This window comes from Copadichromis virginalis, linkage group LG8, assembly GCF_057382275.1.
Source record: "Copadichromis virginalis isolate Kocher_CV1m ecotype Utaka linkage group LG8, C_Virginalis_male_GT1.1, whole genome shotgun sequence".
In the NCBI taxonomy this organism is placed as follows: domain Eukaryota; kingdom Metazoa; phylum Chordata; class Actinopteri; order Cichliformes; family Cichlidae; genus Copadichromis; species Copadichromis virginalis.
In genome coordinates, this window is record NC_140625.1 from 27,846,861 (window position 1) to 27,864,406 (window position 17,546).

The 17,546-nt window shown below is 40.6% G+C and overlaps 1 protein-coding gene across 4 annotated transcripts; it reads left to right on the forward strand.

Moving 5' to 3' along the window:
- The first annotated feature begins 115 nt into the window (after positions 1 to 115).
- ndel1a (nudE neurodevelopment protein 1-like 1a) lies at positions 116 to 15,843 on the forward strand. 4 transcript variants are annotated; one of them, XM_085466904.1, is made up of 10 exons: positions 116 to 224; positions 2,230 to 2,326; positions 5,868 to 6,021; positions 10,064 to 10,212; positions 11,129 to 11,265; positions 11,394 to 11,567; positions 11,952 to 12,046; positions 12,146 to 12,282; positions 12,418 to 12,452; positions 14,776 to 14,839. In XM_085466904.1, the coding sequence occupies exons 2-10, from the start codon at positions 2,241 to 2,243 to the stop codon at positions 14,784 to 14,786; spliced, it is 978 nt and encodes a 325-aa protein (XP_085323030.1). In that variant the 5' UTR covers positions 116 to 224; positions 2,230 to 2,240; the 3' UTR covers positions 14,787 to 14,839. The 4 variants fall into 4 exon arrangements, with proteins under 4 accessions (XP_085323030.1, XP_085323031.1, XP_085323028.1 ...); XM_085466905.1 differs by having other exon boundaries at positions 14,779 to 14,801; XM_085466902.1 differs by lacking the exon at positions 12,418 to 12,452 and having other exon boundaries at positions 14,776 to 15,843.
- The last annotated feature ends 1,703 nt before the right edge of the window (positions 15,844 to 17,546 follow it).

Here is a 17,546-nt window from a genome sequence, read left to right on the forward strand (position 1 = left end):
TATCAGTAAAATATTCTCCACATATTCTCAGCCTTGTGAATATTCTGGCATAAGGATCCAAATTATAGCTGAGGTGCGGAAATAAGAAGGATCTGTGTGGAGGGTGTGTTTCCCTTTAAACGCTCCTGTGAGCAGCAGAGATCAGCAGACGTTGGAGGGGACGGTCGGCCTCGGCAGCCGTGCAGGATGGACCGATAAACAGCTCTGTTCGAAGCGATGTTCAGGTACCGAGTTCATTATCCTTTATTTTATTTTTGTAGTGGAAAACAAATGGAGGTGAAACACTGAGAGCAGCGTGTCGTCGGTTCGTTCGGCTCCTTTGCACACCCAGTTTTGACAGCTGAGCGCATCATCATCCTCCTCCTCAACATCATCTGCACGTTTTCAGCCGCCAAGCTTGGTATCATCTCCAATCCTGTGTTATGTTTCCAACGCTAACCCGATTATTTAATTTGAGGTGGATTTTTTTTTAATTGCTTTTCTTGTAGTGAAAATGTTTATCACCTTCGGCGGGGCTGTGGTTGGCTCGACATATGGTCCGTGTTCAACAGGGTCATTTTTCTGAGTGAGGAATTGAGATCAGGTTATTTAAAGGTTAATATTTCACCCTGCAGTGATGTGGCCTGTTCAAACCACCCTTAGTTTGCACCTACGCCTATTTAAATCGACAGACTTTATAAAAACTAAATGGAAAAATAATAATCCCATTAATTTGGGAAACAGCGGCTCCAGTGTGTGCTGCTGTTCCCCGGCTATAATTTCTCCTTCGAGCCGTGAGTGTTGGCTATAATATAAAGCTGAATTATTCAAAGGATGACAGAATACATTTTTGCATCCTGTGCTATAAAAAGTTAATAGGATTTCTGCTTGAATGGCCTTCAAATTATTTTATTATTTTTTTCATCCCCTAGTTCAAGATTAGATTCGGTTATTTTACTCAAAATGTGAAATTTACTGCTAATTTGTTAGATTTAGTGGAATTCGTCCAGATGTTTCCCTCAGTTAAGCTAACCACCTGCTGGCCCAGATATGATATGGCCCAGACTTCACACTGCTCTAAACACTTCATTTCAGACAGTTATTTCCTGCTCTTGGGTCTTTGATGTCAAAGAGAGCAGATGTCGCTAATATGGTCACAGAAGCCCCACCCACCCACTCACCGGTCAACCTTTCTATTTATGAGCGGCAGCCAATAAAAAGAAGGGTAGCTTAAAGCAGTGGTTTTGAATCTCAGGAGTGAGTCCCAGTGGTGGAGCACAGAGGAGTGATTAAAGATTAATTTGAGCTTTGATGCTCATTTAGCAGTTCCTGTTCCCTTATGTGGCAAATAAACTAGAAATGTAGACCCACTGTGGGAGCTATTACATCCATAGCACCAAAGAGAAGCTGTGCTACCCCTGTGAAAAATGTCAGGCTTCATACTATCACTGTGTTCTCTTGTCTGCATCTGGTATTCTTCATGTTCTAAGAGAAGGTGGGACAGAGTTGGAATTGGACTGGTACCTTCACTGATTTTGCCTATTGATTAACTTAGACCTCAGCAGATCTCACGAGAGCAAAACTATCCTCCAAAATCATTTGTCCAGTTCTTGCTGGATCTGCAGCCTAGTGTTCCCATCCGCTCCTGCTCACAACTGGTTTGGTGTTTGGGGATTTAAATTCCCCCTAAAAGTTATCAATGAGGCTCCCGGTCTCATTGTTACCTCTGTGAACTGTGCTTTGCATTAACATCTAGGCCCATCGGGTGCTACGCATAGGAGGCATTATACACAGCCTAAACAAGCCTGTGGAGTCTTATTTGGGCCAATCTATGATATATTTAATCATACAGAAGGCTCTACATCAAATTAAAAATGCTGTTTTTCAGGAGTGGTTGCTCTTATTTATTTATTTATTTTTTTAAAGCCTGGAAAGCACATTTGAATGCTGTGTGCTCTGCAGTTGCCTCTGTTGGGTTTCTTGCAGTCTGTAGGGAGTCCTTTTGATGATTAGCTCCCAGCTGTAGTTTGACTCATTGATTTGTGAGTCTAGTTCTCACTTGATGTTGTGTCTTTAGATGTTTGCTGCCTTGTTGGGGATTGAGAGAGCTTTAAGGCTTAGAAGAACGACTATGAGAAGAAAATGGGTTTTTCTCAAATGTTTATACTTCATCTGTTAACCTTTCGTCTTTTGTAGGATTGTCTTTATCCCACTGAAATCACGCTTGTTTCCCGATTCCCTCCTGTGTAGATTTTTTTGCCATGGAAATGGATATGATACCGAAATTCTCCTCAAAAGATGAGGAAATCGACTTCTGGAAGGCTCTTTCCTTCAAGTACAAGAAAAGGTATGTACAATACACACTGTGCAGGCTCTGTTTCTCCTTCAGTAACATCAGTGCCTCAGCCCTTTGGAAACACTTAGTTAAATAATAATGCAGGTATAGTTTTGTGTTTTTTACTCATAATCAACAAATCTCATGAAAAGATTGTCTGGTGAAGTCCAGCCTAGTTTTCCCATCTTCTTCCTCTGCTAATTCAGCGTTTGGGGCTTTAACTTCTCTTTGGTCAAGAGTTACTTGTGGTAGAAGATGCATTGACAGGAGGAAAAAATGCACAAACTTAATCTTTTAACTGTAGGTACATTTGGTTATTGTGCACCTTGATGCTCAAGTACCACTGTCTCTTTCATGCACGTTGAACCTGATAAAACTCAGGTGAGCCAAGCTTTTATATGGTACCTGGGGAAATTGAAAAATCCTCCTCAGAGGCGACCAAAGCATATATTCAACTCCTCGTGCACAGCATTGAAATGAAGGTTAATGGGAAGTAAAAGCTCAAATGTGCCACTGTTCCTCCCAGTAATCGGTAAGATATGCAATACATCCTTCATTTCAGAGGTATTGTCATTCAAAACTGGAACATGTGAGCTAAAATGAAAGCATTATTTTTATTCCAGTACAGTATACATTTGTTACTGCTTTAAATAAAGATCCCCTTATGTGACTTCTGCTTTAGGTTGGAGGTTGTTTTGATCTTGATTCTTTATATAACAAAGCTGCATTGTGCAGTTCAGTGATGTTTTAGACTATGGTGTTTTTGCCCATCCTTGTTTCAACATGACAACTCCCCTGTACACAAAGCAGGCACCATAAAGTAACCATATCTCCCCAGTATTTCAAACCTACCCAACATCTTTGAGATCACCAGCATGGCGATGCTGTACAGTAAAATGTATATAATTCATAATTCTTTAACATTTTAAAATGACAAACTTAATTGGTAATACAACACATGTTTAGCTAATATGATTGATTAGAGTTTTATTGTTAAAAGTAAAACAATGAGCATTAAACTTCAGTTTACAGTTGATTAGCACTGGTTATTTTATCTTTATACATACACCTTTATATCTCAGAAGGCAGAACAGGTCGTCTACCAGTCAGTAGGTCAGGGGTTTGATCCCCGGCTCCTCTAGTCTGTTTTGAAGGATCTCTGGGCAAGGGACTGAACCCAGAGTTACCCCTGACACATCCATCAGAGTGTGAGTGTGTTAAAATTAGGCTGAGAGCACTTAAGTATAGAAAAAAGCTTTTTGTATAAACGTGCGTGTGATTGTGTCAAGTGTAATGCAGTCATTAGCTGAAGTCCTACTACTTCTTACTGGTGCTGCAACCTTTAACCTATGTAAATGATCTCTGTGCAGCTACTTCTGAACTGAGAGATGTCTTTGTTAGCGACATTTGAATCACAAGATCTGATGGTAACCAGTCCACTCTTTGTGTCTGTGGGAGAAATGCTTTATCTGCTATCTGTCAGTCTTAGACTTTCAATTAGCAGCCGCTGTTGGCATCTCCGGTGACACTTGTGAGACAAGCAGTGAAATCTTCCTTCTCAATTTCTTCCCACAGCGGCAGCTCATATTTCACATTAAACATAATAGGCTCCCACGTCTCTTTGTCCCATCTTTGAATGATTTTTCTGTGCAGATTCTCACTGTTGTTCGTTCATCGTGTAAAGATTGCTGCATTTGTATGAAACCTATTTCTGTGCTCTATATGCTGCTTGATTAAGATCAGCTGATTGAAATGTCAACAATAGGTGCTACAGGAAACAAGCTCAGGCCTACGCCTGATTATGTAAGACAATGGGCTTCCTTCAGAGTGGAGGCCATGTTTATTGGGGTCATATAAGTGAAGGACAGTTCCCAGTTTGTGTCTCTGAGGTACAGAGGTACATTGTATTATTCTGTGTAGCTGTTCACAAAGCCCAGCAGTGCTGTCCTGTGCGCTAAGTAGCAAAGCAATACCATGATTCTTCACCACTGTACAGCGATAACACAGAGGACCTCGGGTTTGAACTTTGAATGAGCAAAACAATATGACATGAGTGTGTTTGGCCCACAAAGGGTTCCCTTGTCATGCTGTCTGGTTTTGAATGTAGGGAAAGAGGAGGCACCAGTGTGCAAATGTGTGACAGCCAACCTTTTCAGAGCGAAACCAGTTCAAAGCCCGGCCTGGCTCGACATTACCGCGGTGGCTTTGAAAACAAATGGATGCCTTGGCTCGGTGCCACCCCGAGCACTTCAGCTCCCATGATGCCATTTTTAGACAGCTGTGTGTGTGTGTGTGTGTGTCCGTGTATCAGTCTCTCAGTGACCACATCAGCAGACACTTACATAATCAGCACTTTGCGGTAAAGCTGGTCCAGGATCATGTGGCTTGTTGTATGTTTCGAAGGTTACATTGGAGAGTCAGAGACGCACTTCTTGGTTAAAACACAAATTTCAGTTTGACCTCACTGCCAGCATGTCAGCTGGCACAATAGTGTCAGCTGTTTTTACTAGACAAGATCGACTGCAGCGGCCTGTAAAGCTGTAAAGATGGTAAATCATTGACTGTTTCATAACAGACTGTTACAGACTCGCAAGGTATGGTAAGAAGTTAGCAGCAGCTTCAACAGTGACGTCAATTCCAAGCATACCAGGGTTTGTTTCGTTGGCATTTGTGGATTCTTCTTGTCCGACCTGCTGTTTAAAGATTGACTATATTAAAAACATCCTCAACTTCTTGTAACAACCCTCAAGCTATTTGGTGACAATCTTTGCATTTTTCCTGCACAATCGAGGACCATGTCACAAAGAGAAGGTGATAACTAAGTGACTCAGAGATCATCAAAAACATTTCAGATCCATGGCCTGAAAGCTCTTCAGATCTTAATCTGATTGAGCGTCTCTGGTAAATTATGTTGTGTTAGATTACATCAAAAATTGACTTGACAAGCAAGAATTTCTGTACTCTGTTGAAAAATCATGCTCCATCAGGAGAAATCTGTGCAGTTTCCATCCAGATGATGGATGGGCTTCAGTCTTGCTCTCAACCCTTGTCTCATAAACATAAAGACGAGTAAAAACTGGCCCAGTTAAAAAGTCTTGAAGACAAAAGCTGAATCTGAGATTTCAGAAAAGGAGCAAAGTACAGGGAATAAATCAGTTTTTATAGTGACGTTGTAGTTCGGGTGTGTGGATGTGGGGTAAAGCGGTCACTATTTGCAGAAGTAAATTTTGCACAAAAGCAACTATTAGTCTTTAAATATTAATTCCTAAGTTAATATTTTATAGCAGTTCATCTCTTAGGAGAAATTAAAGGGTTAAAACCCTTAAAACACCCCCTTTACAAAGTAGGTGACACAAATTGCATTCGAGTTTGGGGAATTGTATCTGGGTCAGATCTCGAGCGCCCAGAGGAGATGCAACGGCGATAAAAATAAAACCATATCCAGCTGTAAAGTTTGATGAATGCATCCACCAGCCGTGTCTCCCAGGCTTGCACGTCTACCTCTTTCTGTCTCGACTTGTCGTCTAATGGCTTTCTGTGTGTCTGCCCACAGCTGTGAGGAGGCTCAGGAGGAGCTGCTGGAGTTTCAGGAGGGGAGCAGGGAGCTGGAGGCTGAGCTGGAAGCACAGCTTGGCCAGGCCGAGCATCGAATGAAGGACCTGCAGTCTGAGAACAACAGACTCAAGAATGAGGTTGAAACTCTCAAGGTAACTGCTGCAGTCTGTGGAAAGCTGACCATAGACTCTATAAAAGATGGACATGACTTCCATCATAGATATTTTGAGGCATCATAATGTGATTTTTACTAATTAGTGGGTGGCATTGTATGGGCTACATCCATTATTTGGTGTCAAACTAAAGCCCTGGGGGCCTAATCTGGCACAGCAGTGTTTTGTTTTTTTTGGTTTGCAATCTGTAAGCTTTGGTGCAGTGCTCCCAATTTTGTTCCACCAACCCATCAGGAAATGCACAATTTCCCCTTGTAATCATGTCCAATGTGACCGACCACACTTCAGCAATATATACATGACACCACGTAATTAATATCTATATAGAGTAACCGCTTTATCTGATAGGTCGTTGTGCTCACCGTGAGGCCTGCATGCTAGAATACATTATTTTAAGTTTGCGCACTTTGGCAAACCGTCCTACCGTTTGTAGTTTATGGACATTTCTGCTGTCGCACAATAATTCTAGCATAAATTCCAATAGGTAGGACAGTTTGGCACTGAATTTTGTGTTGTGCGCATGTGCAGAAACAACAGGTAGGATGGATTCCCAGAACACCTGGTAGTTTAGCATAGCTTAGCATGCTAAAAGCTAGCTATAACCAGCACCTCTAAGCCTCTCTAATGACCTTTTTCTTAATCTACTTAATTTACCTAAACCATAAATGGTCATGTTCTAAGTTAATTTAGTCATCCTGAATGTTTTTAACATGTTTTTGATGGGTTAGATTTAAGAGCTGAGAATCAGGTGATCAACATGTCAGTGCCACCATGTGGTCAGGAAAATCCTTGTGAGCTTTTCGTGCCATTTTCTGGCATTTTACGAACAAGCTGATTTTAATTGGTTAATTAAAAGCCTGATAGAATAATTGCTACTGAGCCATAATGGCTTATTTTAACAATCCAACTGTATCTCATTAAGCTTCTCAGATTTATGTGGTGAACCTAAAGAAGACCTTCACTGTGACTTTCTCTCTCACTCTGCATTTATGATGAGGCCAGCATTATGTATATATGTTTCTAATATTAACAAGACATTAGGCGAGTGTCTTCACACGTATCCTTGAAATAAATATGAGGGCTTTTTTTTTTCGTCGCCATCTATCATCTGCTGCCCTTGAGTGTAGTCTCCTGGGAGTGAAGAGAAGTGGGCCTGTAACAGCTGCTGCTCCTGTAGAAGCGATGTCTTGCAGAATAAATGTTTATTGGCTGCCTTCTCAAAGAACAACACCTCTTATTTTTGTGGCCCTGCCTTTGTTGGATTTCTAGCTGTAACCTTATCCTGTAGTTTACTGGCCTCCATGAAAACTGAGTACAGTCCTGGAGATGAGATGTTTTAAAGTGCAATCTAAATGGTAATCTCGCTGCAGTGGGAATCTGAGGTATATCCTTCCAATCTCACCACCTGTTCTGCCCTAATCTGGCTGTATACTGATGCAGCTGATCTGTGCCACACTCATAAATAATGCATCGGATTGTGTCTTGCTGTTATTCTCGCTCCATAATTACCAAATCCAAGTGGCTCATTTCTGAGTCCATGTTTCAAGCCGGGTGAGTCGAGCCACCTGCAGGGAAAACATGTTTGTGCCAAGGTGTCTGACAGGTTTCACTTTCAGCAGTGCTGACTTCACACCTTTGATTTGGAGGAAATGCAGCACTGGTGAGATGTTGGCGCAACACTGGGGCATGTCTCATGGTTCTAATTTTACTACACACACCATAGCTTTGTATCTTAACAAAGCTTTAAAGGAAAAATTTCTGAAACAGGATGTAGGAATTTAATTTTTCCTAAAAAATAAAAAGGACACAAAACAGCACCCTTATAAAATAACACGGGTACAAAGAAAATGGCCTAGGACTGACTAACAAACCACAAAGATAAACTGCACAAAACTAACTGAATAAAGTTGTGAATATTTATCGTAGACTGTAAGAAAAGATGTCTGTGCCATGTTGGAGTTTGAAGCCGTTACGAGCGTGAGAGCACACGCTCAATGGCTAAAAACCTTTAATGGACAAGTCAACAAACATATCCTGGATAATCCTCCTCTCTCCTTCCGTCCATCCATTTTCCACAGATTATCTCAAAGCAAATTGGTCCTGGGTGAGGGGCCAAGTACGTTTTTTATAAATGCACATTTATCAAACTCTTTATGGTGAACTAAAAGCATTCATAATGCATCACATCTCAGAAAATATACTAACATTCTGAAAACGTTTGATTAAGAAAGCAGTCCTTTACAGATGTTCATGAAACACAACCTAATCTTAAGTGTTATTTTCTGATTTGTGAGTAATATTCTCGTGCTGTGTTTGTGCATGTAGACTGCTGCAAAATAATAATAATAATAATAATAATAATAATAATAATAATAATAATAATAATAATAATAATAATAATAATAATAATAATAATAAATTTTATTTATGAGCGCCTTTCAAGTCACCCAAGGACACTTTACAATAGGATAAAACACTTAGTAAAACAATGGCAGAATAAGAACAATAAAATAAAGCACAAGATAAAATGAACAAACAGTGGATTCACAGTGAATATGCAGATTTGAACAGATGAGTTTTGAGTTGGGATTTAAACTGGGGGAGAGAACCAATATTTCTTATTTCAGGGGGCAGAGAATTCCACAACCTGGGAGCAGAGCAGCTGAAAGCTCTGCTTCCCATGGTGGTGAGGCGGAAGGAAGGTACAGTAAGCTGGACAGAAGAAGAAGAACGAAGTGAACGGGCAGAACAAGTGGTGGTTAACAGGTCAGAAAGGTAAGAAGGAGCGAGGTTATGAAGGGCCTTGAAGGTGAGCAGAAGAAGTTTGAAAATTATCCGGAATTTCACAGGGAGCCAGTGAAGTTCCTGAAGAACAGGGGTGATGTGCTGGTAGGAGGGGGTTCTGGTGATAATGCGAGCAGCAGAGTTCTGAACCAGTTGAAGCTTATGGAGGGATTTTTGGGGGAGACCATGCAGAAGAGAATTGCAGTAGTCAATACGGGAGGTAACAAGACTATGTACAAGAATGGACGTAGACTGGGTGGAAAGAGAAGGAAGCAATCTGTTAATGTTACGTAGATGGAAGTAGGCAGAACGGGTGAGGTTATTGATGTGTGATTTATAAGAAAGTGAACTGTCTAGGATGACACCAAGGCTCTTAACCTGAGGAGAAGGGAGAACTGTGGAGTTATCGATGGTGAGTGAGAAATGGTTTGCCTTCAAAAGGTTGGATTTGGTGCCAATAAGGAGGATCTCAGTTTTATCCTCATTGAGCTTTAGAAAATTAGAGGTAAACCAGGATTTTAACTCGGATAGACCTTCTGTAAGGGAAGAAGGTGGGAGGGAGGAATCAGGTTTGCAAGAGAGATATAACTGGGTGTCATCAGCAAAACAGTGAAAGTGAAGATCAAATTTGCGGAAGATGGTACCTAGAGGGAGGATGTATATTATAAAGAGAAGAGGGCCTAAAACTGAGCCTTGGGGTACACCAGAGGTGACGGGGAATAGACGAGAGCGGAATGATCTTAGTTGAATAAACTGGGAACGGTCGAGGAGATATGATTGAAACCAGGCGAGGGGTGTGTCAGAGATGCCGAGAGAGGAAAGTCTGCTTAGAAGGACAGAGTGAGAAATGGTGTCAAAGGCTGAGCTCAGATCTAAAAGGACGAGAATCAGAGCTTCAGATTTATCTCAGCGTTTGTGCTTTTAAACTCTGTTAATTGGACCTGCTGAACGAGAGGACTGTCTGGCCTTTCTGCGGCTGGCTGCAGCTCAGTCATTACTTTATCAGCAGATGTAGGTCAGACACACAGACAGGCCCGGTGGTGTTTATCATGCCAATTGTCTCAGAGCTGGTGGATAAATGGGTCACACTGCTGCTTTTTTTTTTTTTTTTAAATGGAAAGGGAAAATGAATGGAGCACTGAAAAATGTATGGCGGCGTGCTTTGGGAGCTGTTCAATCATGTGTTTAAATGCATGCAGTCAGATGTTCAGTACATGTTGTCTGCTCTCCTCCTCAGGAGAAGATGGAGCAGCAGTACTCTCAGAGCTACAAGCAGATCTCCATGCTGGAGGACGACCTCGGCCAAACGCGCAGCATCAAGGAGCAGCTTCACAAATACGTCAGAGAGCTCGAGCAGTCCAACGATGATCTGGAAAGAGCCAAAAGGTCTGTTTGGACTCTTAATACTTACTAAATAAATAAAACAGTCTCAAAGTTTCCTTTGTGCTGTGTGAACCATTTGACCATGTTTGTGGTGTTTATGCACCTTTAATGAAAATATCGGACAAACAATACAGATCACTGTGCATTTACGTGCACTACTAGACCACCCAGTCATGTGCGCTTCAGTTTTGATGAGCAAGAGTCAAAGCAGTAATCTATCTCTGGTACAGCTTGCTAACATCGTTTTTCTAACTCCACCCTCTTCTCCAAATGTGGTAACTACAGCTAAAAAAACAAAACAAAAATCACAACAACAATAATATGGTGGTATCCTGAAAGTTAAAAGTCATATCGTGATAGTTACATCCATCTTTTGTGTACAGTATATGATGATAATATATCACATCTAACAGTAAAGGGTGAAGCTGCAAAGAGCAGAGCAGTTCAGCATAGCCAAGAAAATGACTCTTTCAGCGCCAGCCCCCAGTGGCCTTTGGAGGAACTGCAGCTGTAGCTACTTCACATTGGCTTCATTTGTTTTCAGCCTCTGAAAGTTTCAACTTGATTTTTAGGTTTTAGCTTTGTTGCTGGGATCATGTAGAATATTCAGCATAATAAACAAATGACGCTACCTTAAGTAAGTGCAAACACACTTCTGTTTCTTGCCTACTTTGTGATGTTGGTTACATTTTTATAAAAATTTGCAAGAGATAAAATTCTAGGATCTCATTGCAATTAACAAATGGCTTCAAGTCAATTGATTGCTGGACAAAGCTGGATTAAAATCAATAGATAAGCCTCAGATATTGATTACTTACTCATTATTATTCAAGCACTAGTGTCTGCAGAGAACATGCCTCTGAGGTTATTTGCGCATAATTACTGAAGTCTTTTTCCTTTTTAAAAATATTTCTTCTAGAGCAACTATCGTGTCTCTTGAGAACTTCGAGCAGCGTCTGAACCAGGCCATTGAGAGGAATGCCTTCCTGGAGAGCGAGCTGGATGAGAAGGAGTCGCTGCTGGTCTCGGTGCAAAGATTAAAGGATGAAGCCAGAGGTGATTACTCACTCATGAACTCGAGCTCATTAATGTGCAGCTGCTGCAGTCTTTCTCCTCTGAAGGTTAAAATCTGGGTTTTCCTATATATATTTGTTACAATTATCTTTTCTTTTTTTAAAAAAAAGATTTACGGCAGGAGCTCGCCGTGCGAGAGAGGCAGGCAGACGTAACCAGGATGTCCGCTCCGAGTTCACCCACACAGGATAACGTGAAGATGGACACGGCTGTGCAGGCCTCCCTCTCCCTGCCGGCTACCCCACTGAGCAAAGGTCTGGACAACGCCTTTGCCAACCAAACAGGTAGCTGCACAACGTCTTTCCCCTCAACATGCAAGTACAGACATGTAGCTCTTTATTTAAATGTTGTGCTGCGCGTATATTTGCATGCAGAAAACATTTATTTCTGTAATGACCCAGCTGTATAATCAGTTCTTGTGCAGCAAAGACCCCATGAAAACCTTTTAATATATTTTGGCTCAATTATAAAAATATAGCAGATTAACAGTTGATTTTAATGTCTTTAATTTAACAAATATTCATAAATAAGTGTCTGAAATCTGCCAAGAGGTTATTAAACAGGGGGAACTAATTGCTTAAACAGAATAATGATTTTGAACTCTGTAAAAGATTTAATAAAATAAAAATTGGAGGAATAAATTGGTTTCTTTACTTTTTTCTAACTAGTGCTATCAAATGGCTATGGCAGCAACTCACCTCTGACCCCCTCGGCCAGAATATCAGCCCTCAACATTGTCAGTGATTTGCTCCGGAAAGTTGGGGTGAGTCTTTCCTCCTCCCTGTTTCTGGTTCTCATTTCCACCTCTGGCTTCATGTCGGAAGTCCTCTATCTTTCCTCTTCATCTTTTGTGTCCTCACAGGCTCTCGAGTCGAAGCTCGCCGCCTGCAGGAACTTTGCCAAAGACCAGAAAGCTCGGAAGACGTTCGCTCTCGACAACAGCAACGCGCTGAATGCAAACTACTCCCAAGCGCTCCATACGTCATATTTTGATAAAGCGTGAGTGAAAGCACATTCAGTCTGTAGTTTTATTGCCCATTACTGTCACATGTAAGTGTGGACAGCATGGTTGTATTGTTGCGTGAATAAGGACGAGTATCTGAGATGGTGTGCATTTGTTTTTCCCCCCAGCAGGACTGAGATGGTCATATTCCCTGCATTAATTTGGGGTAATTGTAGCTCCTTCACCTGTTATGCAAGTGTGTAGAGGGCCATGCATGCTGCCGCTGCTCCTTAACAAGCCTCTTTTCCCATCTCATAGAAATAAGTGTGGGCTGGATAACCATTTAGTGGTGGTGGCGTGGTGCTGCTGAAATAATCTCTCAACTCTAAAGTGACCTGATTCATGTTTTTCTTGTCTATACTAGTATAAAGTGTTTGTTTTCAGCTCCAGATCTAACCAGTAATGCTATTAACAAAGTCCGTTTTTGCCATACCTTTTTATTTGTTTTAATTTATGGCTGGAAGTCCCTCAGGAGATGATTCACGAGAGAATCTTCAGTCGGATTGGATTTATTTAGGGTGCTAACACCTCCCACATGGATGTGTACATATTTATGAATTTAATTTACAACAAACATAAAATGAAAACCAACGTCCTGATGAAGTTGGGAAATATAGCCACAAGTGGCTCAAGAACCTTATTAGTAAGCACTACCTAATATGAGTATATAATAACACCTGCTAACAGGATCCAGGTGTTGGTTTATTGTTGTATATGATGACAACGGTTTTGTTCAGCTTGAATTTTTTTGCTCTTCATGCTTATGTTGCCAACAGATCCTTACTGTGGGGACTGGCAGCCAGAGGAAGTGTAGTGTTTCTGCTGTGCGAGAGAAATATAAATAGGCAGAGTATGTGTGCACAACAAGGGCATTGTCTGGGTGACTTCAGAGCAGGGAGGTCTTATGAAGAGTACAGTCACATTCAGCTATGTCTGGCCATTTATTAAGAAAAAATGACTTTATACTTCAATAAATGAAGTTCCAAGAAATCACCAGAGCTGCAATAAAAGTAATTTTGTTTCAAGATCTATTTAAAAATGACAAGTAAAAAGTGTCAGGTAGTATAATTGACAATACATCGTAGTTAGGGTTGTAGACTTATTTTTTTTATTTTTTGGCCTAATTCAGACAGATTTTTGTAACTTTATTCACACTGTTCATGGAAAAACTTTGTAACACTGAGAAATGTGCTTTTCCGTCGGCACAGGAATTTGGATACACAGAAACACCAGTTCGATACCAGTAAAGAAAACTTCCACACAATGCCCAGCCCAGTCTTGAAAATGTAGTTTCACTGGCACTCCTCCAAAGCTCATATTTCTGTGCTTTTCAAACTCCTACCACACAGAGGATGCCTTTCATGCCCCAACTGTGACCCACAAAAGAACGCGGTGAAACCAGTTGGATAACTCTGGGTGACTCTCCTGCTTCCTTCCCAGTTTCTGCATTAAACTTTTATTTTTAGCGGCACATGCCTGTGTTTGCTAATATTGCCTCATGTCTGCTATGCAGCTGTTGTCCTGTGTGAGATGAAGGGCGTTTGATAATGAGGACAGAGCCACCTCCCGCTGCGCCGGTCGGTGCTTCGACCTGTGTTGGCAGTTTTTGATAAAGTAAAACCGACCAAAGCTTTGAAGCTATCTGATCTCATTTTCCCTTATGTATCTACAATACAGTAGATAAATTTTTACTTGAATACAGTAGTTTAGTAAGTATATACTTAAGTCTCTACTAGAGCAGAAAATAATTTGTCTTTATTTTATACAGAGTATTGATGCGTGTCTGTTCATTCTGTCTCAAACAAGCTTTTATTTCTTTATTTATTTGACATCTTCCCCCTTTGGGGCCACCATAACTTTGAGCCAATTTTCTTCTAATTGTGTGCATCTTAAAAACAGCTGTTGAGGGAAAGTATAGGTGGATGGGTATATAATAGGTAGATGTAGAGAAATCGTAATCATGTGTTTTAGAGCCACATTAAATATTTGTACTGGGATGAGAGATACTATTATTATTTTTTACATTTCTACCAAATTTATATCTTTGTATTTATGTTAGTTGTAGCTCCTGGCATAGAAAGTGTGCCAGCTGACATATGTCATGAATTTAGCTGTTTTTATCCATTTTTAAGTGAAAGCTAAAAACCTTTTCAGCCAGCCAGGTGGTCCTTTGATTATTGATGATTATTACTTTTATGTTTATGATTGAGAACATACAGATTATTGGACACATTTATATCGACTATCTCAGCTGCTTTTAAAAACATATATTTGATCTATCTTTATTTATTTTCATGACTGATCATTTTTATTATATCCGATTCCTGGCTTTCATAATCTGGCACCAATGGGCTTCCATACTGACCACCTTGTTTGCATTCAAATTAAACTGCTTTAACTGTGTGGAGGCTTTGATTGGTGGCTGGTAACGGGTGGATTCGTGTATCTGCTTCCGGGACCTTTTGTTTCAAAAGTCTGTTTTCTCGCAGCAGGACCGTGAACGGACTCGAAGCTGGTACCCGGATGGCCATCACCGCGCCTCCCGCCGCCTCCTCCCACGGTTTAGTGCCCCTGGCTTTGTGATGCCAACATGAAACACAACAGGAAGAGAAGGCGCAAAAAGAGGGATCACGAAAGGCTAATACTGTAAAACTTACTGTTACTGTGGCTCATCTTCTCGTCTTCCCGCGCTGCCTCTCTCTCTGTCTGTCCTCACTTGTGCTTCGTTTGCTGTAAATTAGTCTGTATATGATGTGTTACTGTATCCACTGTTTGCTCACAAAGACTGTTAAAGCCCCCCCTCTGCTTTTTTTTTTTTTTACCTCAAGGATCTCCCCTGACATGTGAAGTGGTTTCTAAGAATGGCATATCATCTGGAAAGGGAAATATTATGCAGTTAGTCTTGGAAATGATGATGAGTTGCTTTTTTGTTTTTAAATCTAAGCAGCCTCTTCACTGATCTTTAACTTAAATTACTTCAGTTAAACCACTGCTGAACCCTCTAATTATAAAAATCAGCAGGTTTATTGGATGCAGATGTCCTAAATAACTGTGCCATGTGGCCCGTGACTCCACCAATTATTGAGGTTTCCAAGAGGCTTTCCAGGTAGTGATTTTTGGGTGATTCTGGCTTCTGGCGCCATCCTCATGCGCTTGTATTTGACTTCTTATTTAGTTCCACAGAGTCGGGAGTTTTTCAGTGAGCCAAACACACCATGTAACTTCTGAACCGTGTGACATGACGTGTACAGTATTGGTCATATTGATCGTTATTGACAGGCAGCCAGTTAAAGTAGTGCTGTCATAGTGTTCGGACCAGTTAACCAGCATTCTTACAGCCTGTAGTCGAAACGTTTTATCCACATTTTGTTCTTTGAATTGATGCACAAACCTTTCTCAGTTGCAAGTGAAGCACTTTGACCTTGTTTTGTTTTTTGTTGGGGTTTTTTTTTTTTTTTTTTTTTTTTTTTTTCATTCGAGTGCAATATTGCCTGTTTGTGGGTTTAATTTATTTTAAATTTCTTTTATAGCATGTTTCAATAAAATATGTAATTATACCACACTGATTATGTTTTACTTGGTTCTTGAAGTTATTCTCAAGGCAAAGACTACTTTTCATTCTCTTCTCAAATATTAATGTTTGCTGTTTTTCTGTTGTATCAGTTTAGAAATTAGAATACGGTGAGCTTTTCATATTAGTGTTGTTTTGGTAGTCCAGAAAAATAACAAGAAAACTGAAGATGTTATTTAAATCAGATTTGACTGAATCTATAAGTAAATGGTAATGGTCTGTATTTATATAGCGCTTTTACTAGTCCCTAAGGACCCCAAAGCACTTTACATATCCAGTCATCCACACATTCACACACTGGTGATGGCAGCTACATTGTAGCCACAGCCACCCTGGGGCGCACTGACAGAGGCGAGGCTGCCGGACACTGGCGCCACCGGGCCCTCTGACCACCACCAGTAGGCAACGGGTGAAGTGTCTCGCCCAAGGACACAACGACCGAGACTGTCCAAGCCGGGGCTCGAACTGGCAACCTTCCGATTACAAGGAGAACTCCCAACTCTTGAGCCACGATCGCCCCGTCGTCAGGAAAAACACCCATACCCAGTTCTCAGATGTGTTGATGCTGTCAAATTATATTTTTATGTCAGTCTAAAAAGACTGTAGAAGACTTGAAAACTGGAAATTATTTCTGTGGATTTAAAAAATAAAATAAAATTTAAATTGTTCCACTACTAGAAATACTCTAAGAAGATTCTTACATATATCTATACTAATGAACTTCAGATACAAGATACAAGTACCCACAGTGATGTCACCTATTGGTTTCATAGCCACGCCCTGAATCTTACCCTGCTTTATTCTACTAGTACATGCCTGTGCTACAATAGTGATTTGGTCCGTCTCTGCTTAATCTCTCAGGTAAAAGATTTTAAAAAATGAATAAATAAAAAAAATAGGTTGTAGATATATTTTTTTTTTTATGCTGAAAATGTTTCATTTTGGCCTCTTGCTATGTGGCTGACAGGCAACGTGATGGCTTTATAATATAAGAACCATTTAGTGTTTTTATTATTCAACTTATGTGGCTGAAACTTAATTTTCATGTCATGAAATTAAAATTCTACAATGCTTTTAAAATGTGTGACATGTGCGTAAAGGCTAAAAATAGGTCCTTTTAGCTGGTTACTAGGTTGTTCTTAGGAAACATGATGACATAACATCTGATGCAGATAAGAACCTTCAGGGTGCTATAGCGTACCAAGTTTGGTAGTGCAACTCCACATCGTGTAAGAGGAGTTCATGGACAAATAAGGCCTGTGTGTTTGCATCTACCTGTGGACAGCTGTGGCTTAGCAGGTAGGGTGGGTTGTCTGCTAGTTAGAAGGTCATTGGTTCAAACCCCCCAGGCTGTGTGTTAAAGTGTTCTTGAATAGCAGAACTCTGTGTAACAAAATGCAATCGGCTTGTTAAAAAGTTTTTAGACTAGAAAACACAGGTAAAGTTTGGCCACACAGGTTTTGCACCACATGACATTCCTAACAACCTTCCTAACTAGCTAGTTAGGAATGTCATGTATCCTACCGGTCTTGAACTGGGGCTCTTTGCATGCAAGGCAACTATTTTAACCACTACACCAGGGGAAAGCCCTGCACGTACCCTAATACAATAAGAATTCACACTAGTGACTGAAATTCAGAACACTGATGACTATCATCACAGTGAGTATTAGACTTGTATGCAGTAGAG